The sequence below is a fragment of the Leishmania major genome, chromosome 36, assembly GCF_000002725.2.
Source record: "Leishmania major strain Friedlin complete genome, chromosome 36".
Taxonomy (NCBI): Eukaryota; Euglenozoa; class Kinetoplastea; order Trypanosomatida; family Trypanosomatidae; genus Leishmania; species Leishmania major.
The window spans coordinates 1,915,354-1,934,672 of record NC_007287.2 but is presented as its reverse complement, the minus strand read 5'-3'; the positions used below and the strand labels follow the sequence as shown (position 1 = coordinate 1,934,672).

The window sequence follows — 19,319 nt, the reverse complement described above, 5'->3', positions numbered from 1 at the left end:
AGAAATTAGTGGAGCGTTGCTGTCCCTCTTGTCAGAGAAAAGGTCTACTCTTAAGGTCTCGTGCTACCCTCACAGTGGTGCAGCGCAGATACAAGCGAACACCATTGAGAAACGGCGCCGCCAAAAGGCAAGCGGCAGCAGCAGCAGCCACACAGCAACAAGAGCACAACGGGTAACGCGCTCTTTCATCACGATCGCGGCACTTGCACAAGGCACACTCACGAGTAGAGCAAATACGCCCCCCCCCCTCCCCCCTCCTTCTCTCCCCCCAAAACACGAAGAGGAACACAAGCACCGACAGAAAAGGAAGAAGCACAAAAAGAAGCGCGAGGAGGAGAATCTGGATATCAACGGGAAGGCGCTCTATACCAACACACCCCGTGTCTGCGCCGTTCCTGCCTCTTGTCGCCTTATCTCGCTCTCTTTCGCGCTTTGTGTTTGTTCCCCTCGCGTGTCAGCGGCTCCTCCGCGTGTGTCTCCCCGCCCCATCTATTTTGTTTTTTCTTTTTTCGCTTCCAATCTTACTCGCCCTCTCTTTCGTGTCTCTCTCTCTCTCTTGCACTCTGTACCGCGCCTGAAGGTGACTGCCTCTCTCTCTTTCCCAGCTGTTTCTCTCTCTCGGCCTGTGTTTCTACGCCCCTCTCCCTCCCACCTTGGAAATACGTGTTTGTTTGTCGTCGTACTTGTGTGGTTTGTATGCGCGCTCTGTAAATCTTCTTTCTTCCTCGTTCTCGTCTTCTTCATCTGCCGTGCCACGAATTTTCACTGTGGCTTCGGCACCCCTTCCCCCCCCCACACACACACAAAAAAAAAAACAACAGTAAGGGTGCATGGAAACCATGGCCACCACCGTGTCTCCCAGCGCTCTCTGCCTCCCGGGAGGCTTGCAGACTCTCTCAGCGTCCTGCTACCGTCATAACCCTTATGCGTTCACTCTTCTCCAGGAGAAGGACCGTGAGAGAGCCGCCGAGTCGTTTAGTTACATCTACAGTGTCCTGACAGACGAAGGCAGGACCTCGCCCGCCCCGCCACAGAAGCGAAAGAAGGCGAGAAGGGGCGTTGCCGGGAACAAAGGCGGCAGCAAATGTGACTCCAGCTGCCGCGACCCTGAGGTGCAGCCACTAGACTCCTTGTTCGCAAAGAGCGGTGCCGCGGCAGATAGCAGCAACGATGACGGGGTGAGCGAGACCAGTAGCGACTCTGGCAGCCACTACGCAAAGGAAGTGCTCGCGACGTACCCCCCTGGGTTTTCTGTCACCAGCTCGCAGTCGCACCTCGGTACCAGCTCTGCCACCGCTGCCGCCACTGCTATCCCAGCTGCCGTACAGTCCGTCATCCGCTACGCCTCGGTGAACTTCCGCTTCGGCTCCGCCTGGTTCGTCGCTCCGTTCCGCACCTTCACGGGTGACATGGTCGTGGTCCAGTACCCGGGCAACAACAGTTTGCACATGGGCCTCGTTAGCGCTATCACCACCGCCAAGCCCATCACCTTCTACACCGAGGACAACATGGATCCAAACTACCTCTCTCCCGAGGAGCTGCAGACGGTGCCTCGCCTGCTTCGCCACGCGCGCGACTTCGACAAGGAAACGAAGCTGGACCTCCGCAGACACGACTTGAGCTCACTCGCGAACGCTCGGAAGCTCGCGGCGGATTTTGGTGCCCCTGTCCAGTTCCTTGATGCAGAGTGGCTGCTCGACCTGAGCGCCGTGACGTTCCTCGTGAAGGTGTTTGGTAACACGGCTCTCGCGGATAAGCTTGTGGACGAGCTGGCGATGCAGGAGGGAGCCGAGGTCGTATTTACGTACCCGGTCTCGTCGGCGACGATGTACTGATAGAAGATTTTCGGCCGGAGCAGCAAAGTGAACCGTGAGGAACGCATGGAAAGATAGGCGTGCAGCGGTTACGCTAAAAAGCACTGCGAACAGCACCGGACCAGATGGGGGCTGGTGGCGGTGTGTCGGTTGAACACTGCCGTCTCCTCCCTGGCGGACTGCGTCCCGTTTGCTGCGCGCGTGCGCGTATGCGGACCATCGCCCCGCTCCCGCTTTTCCTGCACGTGTCGTTTCAGTCTTTGTGGCCATTTCGCCTCGCTTGCGCCCTTGCTGTCGTCTTTGTTAGAACGCCACCGCGTGTGCGAGGAAGAGTGGCGACAGATGCGGTGACCGCCCCTCGCAGACCGCGATGTGCGGAATGTGCGTACGCCACAGGCGTTTGCTTTTGTTTTTCTCGGTCTCTCCTCTCGTGGATCCGTAACGTGTCGACACTGGTGGTGTACTGCTTAGTAAATGTTGGTTTTGTGTACGCTTATGTATATGTATCTATCTATATATGGGTGTGAGTGTTTCTTAGCTGTGCCATTTTTTCACGACGGATGGCGCTTTATGGTACAGTCACGCACCTCGAGAACAGTGGCGAGCGTAAGAAGCGATAAAGCCATTCGCCGCCTCAGTAGTTGTCACATTCCCTGCAATTTAGGACCCTCTCGCTATGAATAGAGACGGTCGTATAAAACATAAACCGTGTGCAGGCGTGCACTCTTGCGACAACGTGCTAGAGGATGGGCACATTATAGATGTATATAGAGCAGGACAAGCATCAGGATCGTCTGTGTGTTGTTGACCTGTCGCGAGGGCCTTACTCTACGCGGTTTTTTTCGATGCCGCCCTCCCCTCCCTTCCCCCAGCCACATCGCTGCCCTCACGCACTACCTCCCCTCTTGTCCTAGGTTGTAGTCCCTGTTTACCGTATACGTATTGAATTTGTTCTTTTTTCTGTTTTCAGTGTTTCTGTTTGCGGTGGGGAGTAAGCGGTGGGATGGCGCTCCAGCGAGACGTTGAATGCGTCGCTCCGTCGTGCCCACCCCCTCAAGAAAGGAGGAGTAGCGGGAGCCCGGGCAGGCGTCCCCATCAACTCACACACAGACATTGACGTCTACTAGCCTATGAATGTACCAATCATGTATGTATCTCTCTCTCTCTTTGTGTGTGTGTATGGGGGGTGGGTGGGAACTTTTTTTTTGTCGCTTTCTCACCTGCTCTCCTTCCACTTACCCCAATTTACCCCGGGCTCTCAGCGACTCGTCCTCGGCGTCTCCGTTCACGTTTCTCTACCTTCTTTATTTCTTCTTGTTTTCTATGCTTTTAATAGAGCAAAACACCGAAACATCTAGGTTTCTATAACTCTCTTTCTCTCTGTCCCCCCCCCCTACATTTTTTTGTTTCTCTTTCACACGCATACATTCGCAAACATGCACGTGCGACTCGTAAGGCTTTTTGTTTTGTGCGTTCCCCCTGGCGCCCCCTCGAAACGAAGCATTGCTCTCTTGCTTCCCGTTCCTCCTCTATAACAAGCATACCCGCTTCTTAAAGCATGATTGTTTTCTCGCTACCACTACCTGCGACTATTTTCGTCTGTGTCTTCAACCTTGTCCTGTGGAAGTGCTCAGAGGAGTGACCTCGAGCTCCCAGAAACTCTACTTCCCAAAAACTGCCAACACAAGGTGTGGGCTACACAGGGACGTATTCGAGGGACTCGGGTTGCTTCCGGAGACGGCGATTGTGGAGGTGCGTGTGTTGCTATGAGGGATTGAATGCCACCGATGGCGGCTGCTTCGTTGCGAGTCGGAGAGCGAGTCGTATGCGTTTGCTTCTTTGTGTGTATGTGTGTGTGTGTGTCTGCCGTCTGCGCGTTATTTCATTGATGTTCTCTGGCTGAGCATCCCCGATGTCTCACCTTTCGCAGCGATCTCTCCTCCGCACCGACCTGTTTGCTTTTCATATTTTTTTTATCGGCTTCTTAGAACTCCTTCACTTCGTTTTCGTTCTCGCGCATCTAACTTGATTGCGGAGACTCTCTCTCTCTCTCTTTCTCTCTCTCTCTCTCTAACACTCTTTCGCTTGTACGTTGCCTACTTTGCTTGCAAAGGGGGAGAGCGCAGCGGCAAAATGAGAAGAGTAGTCGAAAGGCGCAGGCGAAGGGGGATGCACTTCGGCCGCCGACACGGATAGCGCAACGTCAAAACCAAGGGAAGTGAGCGAAAGGATGACGGCTACGCGTCTAGATGGTCCATGCGAATGATGTGAGTAGTAGTATTTGGCACGGCACCCTGCAAAGTATCCCGCATAACGCGTTGATGTTAGTGTGAAATGGTCAACCATAAAGCCGCCGCTCCCTCCGCTTCTCAATATCGTCCACGTTTTTCTGTAAACACGAGGGATTGTCTACGGGTCCCGTCATTTGATTTCTTTGCCTTGTCTCGTTCTTCAGAGTAGCTGTGGCGATGTGGTCACATCTGCACTCTCTCCTCCTCAGGTGCCCTCCCCCTCTTTCCTGCTTGCCTTCTTCCCTCCCTCATCTCCCTCCCTGCACATGTTATTAGGCTTACCGATGAGGTCATCATGATAGATTTTATATGTGGTTTCTCTCGATTTTTTTTTGCCGTTCTTTGCTCTTTATTAGCGTTGGCCCTACGCGTTCTGCTCACCTCTTCGTTTGGTTGCCTTTGGTTTGTTGAGCCACCCTTGTTCCTTGCCACCCTTTTTTCTCTTCCTCCCTTCTCCCTCTCATTTGTTGCGTCTTTTTCCTTGCATGCTTTCCTTCCAAATGCTGCTCTCCACTCTACCTTTCTCTCTGCCCCATCTCACCATCCAAAACCTTGCTATCCTTAGAGGGTACATACGTATGTATATGTGTACGTGTGTACATGTGTATGTACTTGCGCGTGTGAGTAAGTGTGTGTGTTTTCTGTTTGCGTCTGCGTGTCCTCTTAAAACACCAAAAAATCATCCTCTGTCGTGTTTTCCCTTTCACGCGCATGCTCTTGTTGGTTTGTTTGTTTTCCTCTGTCTCTCCTCCCCTCCCACCCCTTCACTCTCGCACACTGTGCGTGTATCTCTGTTCCTTGTCGTTGTTTCTTCTTTTTTTTCCGCTCGCGTTCCCTTTCTTTAGTCCACCCCCCCCCCTTCCACCCCTCTGTGCTTTTCTTCGTGCTTGATTCCATATCCCCCCTCCACCCCCCCCCCTCACGCCGGCTCCTTTTGTTTGTTTTCTTCCTGTACCTGTTCCTCCGTACCTAACGTCACTCGCGTAAATCGTCGACGCCAGTGGTGCTGGGAGCCGTTGCATGGATTACTGACCTGTTAAGACGTTGGAGACGCCAGGCCGACATCCTCCGCAATGGCGCTACGAGGTGTAACACACAACCCCTAGCGCTGCCTGGACGGCGGCCGCCCCGCATCAGAAGGGCGAGTATGTTGTGATTACGAGATGCCGGGAGTTTATCCTCGCCCAGCTGCGCACGGGCACCTGTCCGCACTTTGGATTCCTACAGAGACAAGGTGGCGTGCAGATGTTGTGCTGCCCACTAACTCTTCTAGCGCTGTGTTGCCCCCGCCCCGCCAGCGCTTCTGACCCGCCTGCTTTTTCGGTGAGGGCAGCCGATCCGAGGCTGCGCCCGGTATGGGACACAAGACTCGCAGATCTCTCGAGGCGCAAGGCGCACCTCGTTTCACGCTACGATGCTGCCACGCACCGGTGTGATGACGCACGTGCCACTTGCGCCGCATGGCGTTTCCGCGCCGTGTGTGTGTGTGTGGCTGCCCCCCCCTCCCCCCTCCTCCCCCCCTACACACACCTCTTCCTCCCTGTGCCCCCTCGGAAGGACACGCTGTGAGCTCTCTGTGCGCGGGCGCATGTCTGTCGGTGGGTCCCCTCCGCTTGGCACGCCCACGCCTGTGAACGGCGCGCGGTCTCAGGGGAAGTTGGAGGTGACTCTGCTGCCGCAGGCTCGCGGCATCGCTTGGCGTGTCGCGGCGCATGCGCTGAAGCCCCGCGGCTGCCAGAAGAGCAAGAGTGACAAACCGAAAAGGGCGCGAGGGGGACCATACGAGCCGACGCCAGGGTGCATGTGTGCGCAGAGCATGCGGCGTTTCCTGCATCCGGCCGGGTGGGCTGATATGAGGGCACGGGTGCCGGAAGCGTGGTGAGAGCGCCCCGAGCTCGAACCATAATGCGGTTGAGACTGCAATGGGAAAAGCTTCCACACCAGATTACGGAACTCCGCGGCGTGAAGCGACTGAGGGCGGAGGGTGACACAGAGGCCGGCTGTGCAGGGTCTCAGAGGACCCGGACCGGACGCTGGCGTGGCGCCTCCCTGAGCACATCTGGCGTGCACCTGGACCACCCCTTACTACTCCGCCCCGCAGGCGCCCCGGCGTCTGCCCTCGAGCAGCACCCTTCGCCGCGGCCCGCTTGAATCAAGCCGTGCAGTCTGTAGCCGAGTCCGTGTGGCGACAGCCGCGCGGCACTTATGCTAGGAAGGGAGGAGTAGGTGCGAGCAGGGCCCGCGAGACGCGCGGCCCGAGCCAGCGGCAGGCGGTTTCGCCCTCGTCGACCAGGATTGAGCCGCGGTGTAGCAGCGAATAGAGAGTTGTGGGTGTGCATGCGTTTTGCCGGCGTGTTCGGGGGAGGGAGGCTGGAAGTGGGCAGGGTGGTGGATAAAGGTGACACACAAAAAAAAGGGTACTTCCCCGAACGTCTTACAATGAGACTTAGAGAAGGAAAGGACGAGTGTCGTGCAGAGATGCACCGATATTCGAGTATATCGAAACAAAGGAAGAGGAAAGGGCGAACAAATCACTGAAACCAAAGGGGCGACGCACACACACACACACACACACACACACGCTCATCTTCAGCCGATGAACATAAAGATGTCGAAATGTTGAGGGAAAAAGAGCATTTTTCTTGTGTCGGTACGTCCGAGATGGACCTATGCGTAGAGCTCTTATGAAGGTGCCGTCCTGTCTCCCTTGTCGATGGTATGCGTAGTTTCCCCTGGATGCTTCCTCGGCAGTGCAGCAAGCAACTGATGCTTCTTTTTGCCATCGTCTTTTCTTTTTTGGACGTTGGCGGGACGGGCATGCTCTCACCAGATGGAGGAAAGCTGAGCATGTGAAGCAGCGATGTCAAATGCACGCACACAACAGGTGCCAGTTTGCGTGCTGACACAGCCAATGTGCCTAAAGTGGCGCTTGCCAACAAAGGAAGAAGAGCGGAGAGGAAAAAGCTGCGATGCCGCCCTTTCACCGCAGCCCCAGCCTGTATGCATGCATGCATACACACGGCCTCACACACAAACACACTGTTTCTCACTTCTGAACTGTGAGCGAGAGGGTGAGGCCGGGAGGGTGACTGAGCATGAAAGCGGTTGGCGTCTCTGGTCGCTTGGCACTTGGCCATCAGGTATGTCATGTCTGCAGGATGTGTGTGTGTGTGTGTGTGTTTGCGTGTGTGGGCTTCACCTTTTTCCCCCGGCTTAGATCCGTGGATCACCACGTCTACCTCCATTGCACGCGGGTAAAAGTGTGTTTCGAGGTGTGTGTGGGGGGGGGGAGGAGTAAGGCAAGTGCGAAAAGAGAACGAGGTCAGGCAAAGCAAGAAAATCGATACACTGCTGAGTAGTGTTTTTTTTCCTGTTGTGTTTGCTGGCTTTGTAAAACACTATTGAGCTTGCCTACCCTCGACCTCTTCTCTTGGCTCAAATCAGCGGCGTATGGGCGGCCTCCGGTCGGATGTGATGCACATGTGCTCCGTGTCTCTCCTCCCATACACGCCACTTTCCTGGAAGGCGCTGGGAGAGTTTTTTTCTGTGTCTTTTGTTGCTCTCTTTTCTTTTTTTTTCTACGCCGTGGTCGATGATGTCTACAGTATATATGCATTTTGAATGCCGAACATGAAACCTTTTCACCGCGCTGTGTCTCTTCCGTTTTCTGCCCTTGTATTGATCTCTAGTTCTTACTTCTTTTCCGTACTTTGTGGTAGTGCTTCGGTCTGTTGAGAAAAAAAATCCGAGGGATTCTACGAGACGTATGTGATTGCCTGCTTAGTCAACCTTCGCATGCCTCTCTGCCTGCCGATTTCCTTCCCTCTCTCTCTTGTGAGCATTTTATTGCATTCTTCGTCTGCACGTGAGAGCATCCGTCCCATGCGTCAGGTTGACCTTCGTCGCGCATTCGATGGAGGAACCAGAGACATACAGACAGAGAGGGAGATGTGGCCATTGCGTGGAGGTGTCGTGTGTGTGTGTGTGTGTGCGTGTGTTTTGTGTGCTTCCACGCTTTTCTTTCGTATTTTTTTTTCGTTCCGCCGTGGGTGTGCATGCGTTTCCCTTTGCGGTATATGACGCGCGTGCGTCCGTTGCTGTTGTTGTGTGGATGATGTGACAGGCGATGTCATGTGATAGTTACCCTTTTGATGATGATTTTTTTTTCGCTTGCGTGCCTCTGTCTGTGTTCCTCTGTGTGTGCGCGTCTTTTTTGGTTTTGCGTTTCTCGCGTGCTCTTGCGCTTCTACGCATCCTATAAGTATCTATCTATATATATATATATACATTCGTGTGAGTGTGTGTGTTTCCGCTTCTTCCGTTTTATGATTATGATTTGGGCACCCCTTGCGCTGTGCTCGGCTTTGTATGTCTTCCTAAGATTACACGTGTGTGTATGTATGCATGTATGTGTGTGTGTGTGTGTGTGTGTGTTTATGCCTGTCGCATGCCAGTTTGGCTTTGTGGTATGCGTGCTCTCCACTTCGATGGTGGGCACACACACACAAAAAGGGGGCTCTCCTCGACCCATTCTTCCACGAAGGGGGTAGAACGACCAGAGACCGCGAGACAGGCATGCGTGCGCAAACATACCAAGGAAAACATACCAGCGTCTATCCATAACGTGTTGGCCTGCTGCAGCAGAAGCCCCAGCACGAGCAAAGGAGGAGGGATCAATGCCAAAAGAAAACATCAGCAGACAGTCAATCATGTATAGTGCAGCAGAAATAGCAAGCGAGGGAGGATTCAGACCTCTGCGTGTGTGTGTGTATGTGTGCGCGTGAGCACTTGTGTTACTGTATGCGTTTGTGAGCCTCTTTCTTTTCTGTCGCGAAAAAAATTTAAAAACAGGAGATAAACGCTTACCGAAGACCAACAAAGAAACGGCGCGCGCGGTCATAGTAATCTATCCTCGCTATATTCCTCGATCGCGTCCGGAACAGCACGACTTCTGACTTGCTCCGGGGACGAGCCTCGGTTACAGACGAGTGCCCAGCCAAGCCACTACTCTGGTCTTTCGCTTCGTTCCACTTGTACGGTTAGTAGACGAAGTGGCCGGAAACGAAAAGAGAATACGAAATTTCGATTAGTAGTCTGTTTCATGTTCTTTTTTTGTTTTTGTTTTTTTTTTTGCGTTGGTGTTGGTCGACTTTGTGCCTGTCGTGCGGTTTGCGCCTTTCACTGGATTCTGGGGAACACGCGGCGGGCGGGGGAGGAAACTGCACTCGACACCACACACATACAGAAACGGAGAGACTGAGCGTCGGCTGTGCGGATACGACGAAAGAAGGGAAGATAGATCTGCATGTCGGCTGAATCGAGCGTACACGCATGCTTTCGCAGCGCCTCCTACGTGCACCACACCATTCCGTGTCTCCATTAAGTAAGCTCGTGGCACGTTCTTTCGTCGTTGTCGTCTTGCTGTTCCCGCGCCCGTCGATACTACAGCAGCATATATTTTGTTTCCCTTCAACTGTGCCGTATGCACATGTGTGAGCCGGCACACTCTCTCTTCCGCCTTTGTGATGTCTGCGCGTATGCATCTTGGATGACACGTTTTTGTGCGTCGCTGTCTCAAGCTGTATTGTTGTCTATTTGCTTCCCTCTCTGTCCCTGCACACTTTTTTCTTTTCTGTGTGTGTTTTGCGCGTCTATTGTTTAACAAGGATTTCGTCTTCGATGGTTTTTTTGTATTTGCCTGTTTTGGGGCCCTCTTCCCCTTGTATGTTTCTCTGGTTTCTCGTATGTTCTCTTTCCCCTTCGCCTTTTCATCGTCACTCGCGCTTGGACCCTCCTCCCCCCCCCTCCGTCCCTTACCTCCCTCGTTTTCTGTTTTCCGTTTTGTCTCCGTCATCATCATCCTCATCGCCTGACTGTTCGCTCTTCAGTCGAGTGTACGAGGCGAATTTTCCGGCAAGAACCACCACCGACAACGAAGCAAACGAAGCAACGCACAATGGAAAATATGTTCACCACGGCGAACACATCTCCCCTACAGAGAATGCGAACTTCCGCACTCACTAGGTCACGCAAGACGGTGCCGCGGGCACACTCGCACGCAACCGCGCCATCCTCAAGGTCGACACCTGCGTTATGATGAGTGTACCCAGTGCGGCGTACCAGATTACTCCAGGCGCTCAAAGTGCGGCGAAAACAGCAACAGCAACGTCTGTCACATAACGCAGATTAGCGATCGGGAGGGAGGGTGTGCGTGTGTGTGTGGGTGGGTGTGGTAGAGGGTGGAAGTGGGAGAAGATGACTCATCGATGCTTGCATCTCAGTAAAAAAGCTGTTCTTGTGCTGTAGACGGTGCGCCCCTCCCCTTCCCCCAACTGCTCACTTGTGAGCGAAAGAAGAGCGAGCAACACGTCGCTGTTTGTAGCCCTTCCATCTTCCGCCCTGTATCTTTTTCTCTCCGCATCTTTACTGTGTGTGCGTGCCCCACGAGCCTGTTCACTCCTATCTGCCGAAGTCCACAAAGCACAGGCTTGCTTTTCGAAAGGGGGACGGGCGGCGCGTGAATGGTGCATGTCCCGCAGCGCTCACCGCAGTTTCAGCTGTTTCTCTTTTCATCTGTGCTTGCGTGTGTCTCTAACGGTACCACAGGCTGTGCTCTAACCGTACTCGCTCCCTCTTTGGACGCCATACAGCTTCACACGTCTTCTCCGAAGCAGGGTAGCCCACCCAGTCTCCCGTACGCGTTTAGCCATGTTCTCTCGCACGGGCTTCCGCTGTGCCCCTGTCGTCGAGGACGTTGTGGCTGCGTTCAAGGTGCTCGGCCTCGCGTACAATCCACGCGCACCGGCATCTAGTCGACCTGGAGTGGACGACGTGCGGCGGCAGTACCTCGAGATGGCACGACTGCACCACCCCGATTTGAGCAGCGGCGATGACAATCGCATGAAGGTGATTAATACGGCCTATGAGCTTATCCAGTCCAGCGGCATTCTGCATGGCGCTTACGACGCACCGGCGGGTGCGAGAGAGGGCGTAGCCGGACAGCAAGGAGGCGAAGCCGGAACTGCCACTCGCTTTGCACGCAAGGCTGGCGCGCGTCGGCGCCGCATGCCAGACGACTTTGCCAGCGGTGACGACTCCTCCTGGTCGATGAAGACGTCGCTGGACTGGCAAGCGATTATGAACAGCACCGAAACGCTGTCGGATGAAGAGATGAAGAACCCTGCCAACCACCCGTTCAGTCACAGCAAGTTCTTCACCTTCGAAGATGATCTCACAATCTACCGCATGATCTGTGGCGGTGCCACGGTGCGGCAGGTGGCCAGGTCGCTGGGCAAGCCAGCGACGTTCATTGAGCGACGCCTTCAGAACGCGCAGTTCAAGTTGCGAGTACAGTACGTCCTGCGACAGGACAAGCGCAAGTCGACTGCGGCCTCGTCGAATGGCGCGGCCTCGTCAGGCTCCATGCAACAAACCACCTCGACCACGATAACCGAGCCAGCTACACGTCGCGCGCTTCGCCGCTCTCCGTACGAAGACGCGCATGTCAGCAGCACTGTGCGAAAGCGGGAGTGGGAACCATCGTACCCGGAGTGGCGGGCGCCGCGCTACCGTGATCAAATGACGCTGGAGGAGCAGGGAAGGCTCGACGGCCTCCTCCGCGAGACGCCTCGCGCCGCCCATGCGGCTGGTAAATCAGTATCATCGCTCCACAGTGCACGACGCAGTGCTGCTTCCAAGATGGGCCGCTCGTACGAGAACTACAAGCGGTTGAGACCCAGCTTTTGAAAAGGTTTGACAACGCTGGTTGGTACCGCTCACGTATCTCTCTTACGTGCACGTGTGTGTGTGTGTGTGTCTGTCTGTCTGTGTGCATGGTGGCACTTGTCACTGAGGCGAAAAGCAGGGGTCACCATAGAAGCAGACGTGTGTGGTGCTGCTGTTGTTCACATTTTACATAGGCCAAACTGCGGAACATGATGAAGCAAAGGCCGTAGTGCTGGGAAACCTTTAGGTGGGGCCTATGTAGTGTCAGGTAAGTTGCACGTGCTCCGTGCCAGGGACTGGGACACCATGCCAGGAGTACCCAGCAAACCGCCATATGAAAATAAGGGGAATGGGAAGTGGATGTGTCTCATCAGCTGGATTGCTGGTACTGGCACTCACTCAGCTCGCACGATGGTCCGACAAGACAAGAAGTGCGGACACTCACATCGGATTTTCCTCATTTCCGTTTTTTCTTTGCTACTTTTCACTTGCATTTTTCCTCGACTGATCTCCTTTGATTTTTCCCGGTTGTATTGACTGGTTGCATCATCCCCACAACGACACCTGCGCGAGCACGCACACACCCCCCCCCAACACACACACACACACAGAGAAAATGCATGCACACTTCCATATAGGGTCGATTACCCGTTGCACGTCAGCCTTAGCCCCACGTATCAGCATCGTCACCCACTGGCATTCACATTGTTCACCGTTTTCTTTTTGTTATGCCCCCTGCCGGTGCCTCTGCTCCAAGGGAAAGTGTGCGCACACGGGCACGAACACAGGAACAACAACAACATCCTTTTCATTGTTGTTGTTCAACGTGCGCATTTATCTGCCATACGACATGAGATGATACTTCCCTCTACCGTCCACCGGCCCCCGCCTGCGTGATGCGTCAGAAGGCGACGACAAAGGACACGGTGCTTCTCTGCCCACAGCATCCTTGCCACGATGGCCTTGTCATCGTCGTCGCCGTCACCGTTGGGGTCTGCGGTTGCTTCGCTTCTAGATTCACAGCAATCATGGCTGGATTCTACTGATTTTCAACTCTCGAGTATGCCGCTTCCTCTCATGCGTGTCCACGTGTGCCAACGATGGAGTCACACCGCTACAGTACCGCGATGCCCATGGGTCGCTTCGTCACATGCCGTGGTTGGCCCATGCTGGACCTATCCGCCCCATTCTTGGACGGCAGTACACAGGACAGCTGCCTTCTTGCGTTCTCGTCCACTGCAAAGCGCGCCGACATTCGTGCGACCATGTCCACTTCGACGGTTAGCCCACGGAACGTGCTTGGAATGCTGGCGGCACGGTGCTGAGGGATCGAATCCTCTTGGCGTCGCAATGCTGTGTCTTCTACACGGCGTAATGTCACAGGCACAGCGGTGCTGCGCTATGTGATTGGTGCACAACTGAGGTCAAACCCGACGTATGCTTACTGGTCGTTCACACGAGCCCGAGGAAGTGTGTCGTTTTATGTAGGGCCGATCCTCGCGGCGCGGCCGCTGCAGACACTCCGGGATGAGTGCTAAGCTGGCCTTTTTTACAGGAACTGCAGCGCACCGTTTCCGCGGATTTGAGCAGGGTACTTTTTCAGAGTAACGCGGCTGACGCACGCCGTTGCGTGAGCTCGTTGCAGCCGCAGTCAGAAGGGCGACGTGAGCAGAGAACGCATGATTTCGCGCCGAAGTACGTCCTCGTCGGCGCAGCGCACACGACAAAGACCGAGGAGCCGGCCACCTTTGCTCATCATCTTCCGAAGCGTTCGCTGGCTCGTCAACGAGGAAAATTATGCTGGGGGACGAGGGGGGCTTCTCCCTTGTCTTCTCTCTGCTTAGCCCTCAGGAGTAGTGTGGTCGTGCTTCGCGCTGCGTGCCGGCAGCGTTAAACAAGTTGCAGCAGCTCTGCGGATCAGCTTCCCCCCCCCCCTCCCACCCCCCCCCACACACACTCTCCTTCCCCTTAAAAAAGCTACACCAGCGGTGTGCACTTGTGCCACGCTCGTTGTTGTCCAACGAGTGTGCGGAGGTGGCGTTTGACGGCCGCATGGCACCGCTGAGAGCGGGGATTGGCGGCATGTACGTCTCTCTCTCTCTCTCTCTGTGAAGGTGCTGTGCCTAACTCCAGAGGTGTACCGCTGCGGTGAAACGGTGGTTTTACCTCTGCTTTCGAGCAACCGTGCCCGTAAAGCGCAGTCGATCTAGACGTCTACCTTCGAGTGTGCACCCCCTGCGTACGAGTCTGTGTCCTCGTGGGTGCGCTATGGGGCGACTCAGATGGATCTCGCTACCAAGAGCAGCGCTTTGGCTCGCAAGGGACTGCACGCTCAGCTGCGCCGGAGGCAGGTGCAGTCAGAGCGCGTGACAGCGATACACGCGCACGTGTCTGCTGTCTTTTTTTGTCGCAAGTGCATCACCGCTGCTGATGTATCCAGCGACTCTATGCCGACACCCTCCGCAGAAACAAAAGGCTGTGCCGCACAGGATAAACACTTCGCACCTGGGAGACTCGGCTGGCTGTGATGGAGGCCCATGCACGCGGGGTCCGTCCACGTTGATTGCGACTCTTCCCGCTCCCTGTCGACGCTGTTTGGGAACGAGGCGAGAGCTCCTCTTTTAGCGCGGCCGGGAAAGGCCCTACAACAACAGAGAGAGAGAGAGGCAGTGCGATGGCTCTTTGGACTTGCACACAAAGTGTGCTGGTGTGGTAGCTGTTCTGGTGTGGCGTCGGTCTCACACATGTCTGTCGTTTCTCCCGGCGCGATCCTCGAACGTTGCAGCTGTTGACAGGTTTATGATTCATCTGAGTGGCGCATCTGCTCTCGGTGATGCGTGCACTGCACTCTGTGTCAGAAACTAGATCATGGCCAAAGCTCTGTACCGTTCGAAGAGTTGCGGCTAGCGTGAGATTTATTCCGATGTAGCGCGGAAAACGGTGCCGTGAGCTCACTTCTCGACATTCTTTCGTTCGCGGCAGCGCTGCGTTGGTACATCGAGTGGCAAAACTGCCAACATGCCCCCCCACAGCATCCATTTCCTGCATCACCTCTGCGCAGGTTTGGCTTCCTGCTCCCTCTTTCCTGTAGACTTCGGTCACCCTTCGATCTCTTCGATTTTCTTTCGTGTCTTCGACTGATATTATGACACACGCGTACTGATGAACTCCCCCAACACAGGGCGCATCGCTCACGTGTGATCCACACAGCAGCAGCAGCAGCAGCAGCAGCAACGGACGTTTTCCTTACCGCTGCTTTTCGTTCCTTCACCAATATCGTAAGGGGGCACGCGTAGGCGTGAGCGATTTCGCGAGCGGATTTTGAGCGGTATATGTTTTTGCGGTATATATATATATATATTTCATGCTGTACGGCAACCGCTCACCCATCCCCCACCCCATCACCGCCACCACACAGGTACGCGCACATTCCCATCTGCGCTCTCACAGCTTCTTTTCTCTTGAACACGGAAAAGAGCTCGGACTCAGTGAGCTCGAAAAATAAGCGCTAGGACGGGCGGCGCGGTGCATCTCTTGAATGCCCATCTCCTCTGATGCGGATGTGGTGGCGGCAGTGCCGGTGCTGAAGCCACTTCTTGCACTCGCCGGCTCATCTGTCTCGTGGAAGCATCTTTCTAGTCATGACGGGTACAGTGTCTCAGAGCTCCCTCCGATCCCCGCCCTGGGACTGCCTATGAAATGCTACCGCACGCAGTTTGTGGTGAACGGGGACCTCGACTTGTTTCAGCGCGTGCTCAGTGATGAAGCTTCGATTCGCGAATTTGACTCCGCTCTGAAGGAGATGCGCATCTTGGAGCGGCGCGCGTCCAAGACGCTGCTGTACACGTCGTACGTGTCGCCGTTTCCGTGGCTCGTCACCCCGCGCGACTTTTGCGTGTGGTCCGCCGGAATCTTCACAACACTGGAGCAGCTGAAGCGCGTGTGCTCAGAGGCAAAGGAAGGCAGTCCTCAGTCATTCAACAGCGCTCTGGCAGTGAGGAAACTTTTTTGCACATGCCAACAATCGGGAGAGGCTCCGGATCCTGGTCAGAGGGTGTACCTGCAGAACAGCGTGACAGCACTGGTGTCGGACTCGGCGGCAGTTCCGACACCACAAAGCGGAACGCTCTTTGTGCGCGGAGTCGTCTACTGCTTCGGCTACGTGGCGTTTGCGGACCCCTCCATTCAGGGCACGTTGCGCGTCACCCACTACTGCTGCGTTGACCCGGCTGGCCAGATTCCCACGTGGCTGGTGGCCGCCGCGGTGGACGAGAATACAAAGAAACTGAGGAAGATGGCAGAGCTCGTCGAGGCGGCCGCCGCGGCTGCAGCGCCGGCTGCTGAGCCTACCTCGGCTTGCCTCAATGCGCCGTCAGCTGATCCGCTGCCGGCGAAAGAACCGCAAGAGCCAGCGTTTACATCGACGGGTAGTGCTGAGGAACCATCCGAGGAGGCCAAGGGCGAAGACGTCTCAACTCCACTCTTCACGAAAGATCCCTGTGATGAAGCTCCATCGCTGGCGGTCCCCACCGTGGAGGGCTTTTCCGACAGCGGTGCGTACCCGTCACCCGATGCGGAAGGTGAAGCGGTGCTTTCTATGGCACCTGAATCAACGGACGTCTCCCCTTCACCGCGGCCGATGCCGAAGGAACAACGCAGCTTTCCACCGCCGCCAGCGACGTGTAGAAACACTGCCACGCATGACCCCTCTCTCACTTCCACGCCACCGCAGCCACCCGGCACGGCAGCAAGTGTGGATCCGAGGGTGGAGATTCTCAGCCTGCTTGCGCGCTCCAATGGCTGGTGCAAGCGGCGCGAGGTTGAAGAGATACAGTATGCGGAACTGCGCATCTTGCCGGAGCCGCTGCGCTCGAAGGACCCGCTGTGCATCGCGATGCGCGTCAGCGCACTGGTCCGCTGCACTCTCGACACGTTCGTAGCAGTACTGCGCAATCCGGCACTTTTTCCGGAGATCGACCCAGAGCTCGTGCGAGTGGTTGCCGCCTCAACGTCGTCTGGTGCGTCTAGCCGGACAGCGAGTTGCGAGCCGAGCACAGCTGGCCATGGTTCCGCGCCCACTGCGGGCGAGCTGCGCCACTATCAGTTCGATGCCACTGATCCCTTTCGATCTCCATGGGAGATGATCCTGCTCTGCAGCGACTTCGAGTTGACGCAAATTGACGGGGGACGGTACGGCTTTCACACGCCTGGCGTCCCCGCGGCGACGCACGTGTGGGTGAGTGCAGACAGCACGACTTCCTGCTATCGTGGCGTACACCCAGACGGGTACCATCAGCACATGCAGGTGCGCGTGTTTGGCGTCACTGCCGTTGCCGTCCCCCGCAGCGCTGAAAGCATCCGCGTGTCGCAGTATATGCTCTTCGATGCCTGCGCACCGCTTTTACTCATCCCTCACAGCTCTTGGCACATCTCCTTTCAGAAGAAGTGCCCAACGGAGGAGTTCGTGTCGGGCGTCTCGAGGTGGATGGAGGGCCGCATGAACCGTCTTCGGCGCCTAAGCGAGGAACGGCATCGTCGACGCAACAGCAGCGCCATGGTGGCGCTCGACAAGGTGCCGCTGTTACGCTTTCTGTATACAGTACACTGTGCTGAAAGCGGTCGCGCGCTCAAGAGCCCTGAGGCGGCGTGGTACGGCGACGTCCTCGCTCGGGCTATCCGATGGACTGGCAAAGGCGGTTGCTCATCACTCAGGACGGAAGCGGGTAGTGGTGACCCGCCTTTGGTGGTCCTCTCAACAGTGTTTCCGTGTTCTCTGGCGCAGCTACGCAAGTACATGCTATTCAGCTCGCCTCGCCATCGCTACGCTCTCGAGAGGGGGATTGACACGTACGAAGAGTTGGCCGCTCCACCCGAGTTTACCACGGTGCGCGTTGTGTACGGCGCCGCGAGCGCTTCCTTCCCTCGGGTGCGGCTGACGGTTCTCGAGGCGTTTGGCGAGCTCCACGGAGTAAATGTTCCGTGCCCGACGTTGGTGCTGAGCCGCGCAGGGATCGACGGAGATGTGGGCGACGAATCTGACGAGCTGGACTTCGGCGAGAGCTTTGGCCACCTTCGCGTTAGCGCCGACAAGCGGTTCGAGGACGGCCGCGTCTTCTGCTCCGGGTGGGTGGCCACGACGCTCGAAGGCAGTGGCAGCCAATCGTGCGCGAATGACCCTTGGGCGGCAGTGAGGAGCCCTCACAGCGGCCTCGCGCCCGTCTCTCCAGAGCTGTGCACCGAGCGGTCGATTTCGGGTGGCAAGGCTGAGGAGGCTGCCCTGCATCAGCCGGAATGCATTGTCGTGACACAGTACCTGAGCATCGGTCTTCCATCAGCGCACCAACGCGATCTTGACGCGGATGGGCTACCTTGTGGGTGCGTAGCAGAGCAAGCGGCACTGCTGCAGCGCTTTCGCGATTCCGTGTGCACATGGGGCTCCCCCGTCGCAGCCACGACATCGGAGTAATCCTCCGCAAGATTTTTTTGCTGTGTTTTTTGGGTTTTCGAGGAGGTTGACGCCGAAGTGGTCTGTTGCGTCTTTTCGATGCCAGCTGTGCTTTTTGTTTTCAAAGGCAGTTAGCGCGGGGCTCTTCTCTTGTTTTCAGCTTTTCGCTTCGAAATGATGCGCAAATCACCGGTGGCCTTGATGCGCCGCGGTGAACTTGCCTCTGTAGACCGCAGTGTCCTCCTCACGCCATCCATATTTCGTTCGCCTTTTGGTTGATGTGCTTGCTTCCCCTGCTTGCATTTGAGTGCACCCTCTACACGTGTGTCTGTCTGTCTGTGCGTGCGCGTGTGTGTGTGTGTGTGTGTGCGCCAAACTCTTCGTCGCGCTCGGTTTTCGAATACAAGTATCGCTGCCGGACGCTCTGCGGCGGCACCTATCGTTTACTCGGTGACCGCCTGTCCCGCGATGGTAGTGATGCGTCAAGTGACATGTGTCAACGCAAACAAGAAGGTGTTTTGGGGAACTACGTGCGACTCGGCTCCCTCCACTCGCTGCCTTCGCACTTCCCTGGTTGTTGCCCACACATTTCGGGCTCGCGCTCTCAAATGCTTTTCTGACGGACATGCTGAAGCCGTTATCGCCCCTCCATCTGACGTTTTGTTTTCGTGCACGACTACACCCCTTCTGGCGCCACCTTTCACACGTCTTCTGCCCCTGCTGTGCTCTGCGTTGGGCGTTTTGGGGTTGTACTGTGGGGCAGCACACCTGCCGGATCGAGTAAAAACTAAACTGCTAACACGCAACCGAAGCAGTGGCGACCGTTAAAGTGTCTAACGAAGTTAAAGGCGTCACACAATCGCTTTGCTTTCTTGTGTGCGTGTGTGTGTTAGCGTGTCTCCTCCACCGACGAACAGTACATCCAGGGTTCTGCGTGTCTCTGGCGGGGGTGAGGTAGTTTCGACGCCTCTTCGCCGACTCCTGCAAAGTGGCACGGGAAGAGGAGCCTCGATAGCTCCGCATACTACGCGCTTGACGTATATA

The 19,319-nt window shown here is 55.9% G+C and overlaps 3 protein-coding genes across 3 annotated transcripts; all 3 read left to right on the top strand.

The window, feature by feature from the left end:
- Positions 1 to 830: 830 nt before the first annotated feature.
- Positions 831 to 1,835, top strand: LMJF_36_4980 (conserved hypothetical protein; the record flags this gene model as incomplete). Its single annotated transcript, XM_001687032.1, has 1 exon — positions 831 to 1,835. The coding sequence occupies one exon, from the start codon at positions 831 to 833 to the stop codon at positions 1,833 to 1,835; it is 1,005 nt and encodes a 334-aa protein (XP_001687084.1).
- Positions 1,836 to 10,813: 8,978 nt separating this feature from the next.
- LMJF_36_4970 (conserved hypothetical protein) lies at positions 10,814 to 11,851 on the top strand (the record flags this gene model as incomplete). The annotated part of the gene is made up of 1 exon (XM_001687031.1): positions 10,814 to 11,851. The coding sequence occupies one exon, from the start codon at positions 10,814 to 10,816 to the stop codon at positions 11,849 to 11,851; it is 1,038 nt and encodes a 345-aa protein (XP_001687083.1).
- A 3,517-nt stretch (positions 11,852 to 15,368) lies between these two features.
- On the top strand, positions 15,369 to 18,296 carry LMJF_36_4960 (hypothetical protein; the record flags this gene model as incomplete). Its single annotated transcript, XM_001687030.1, has 1 exon — positions 15,369 to 18,296. The coding sequence occupies one exon, from the start codon at positions 15,369 to 15,371 to the stop codon at positions 18,294 to 18,296; it is 2,928 nt and encodes a 975-aa protein (XP_001687082.1).
- Positions 18,297 to 19,319: the final 1,023 nt, after the last annotated feature.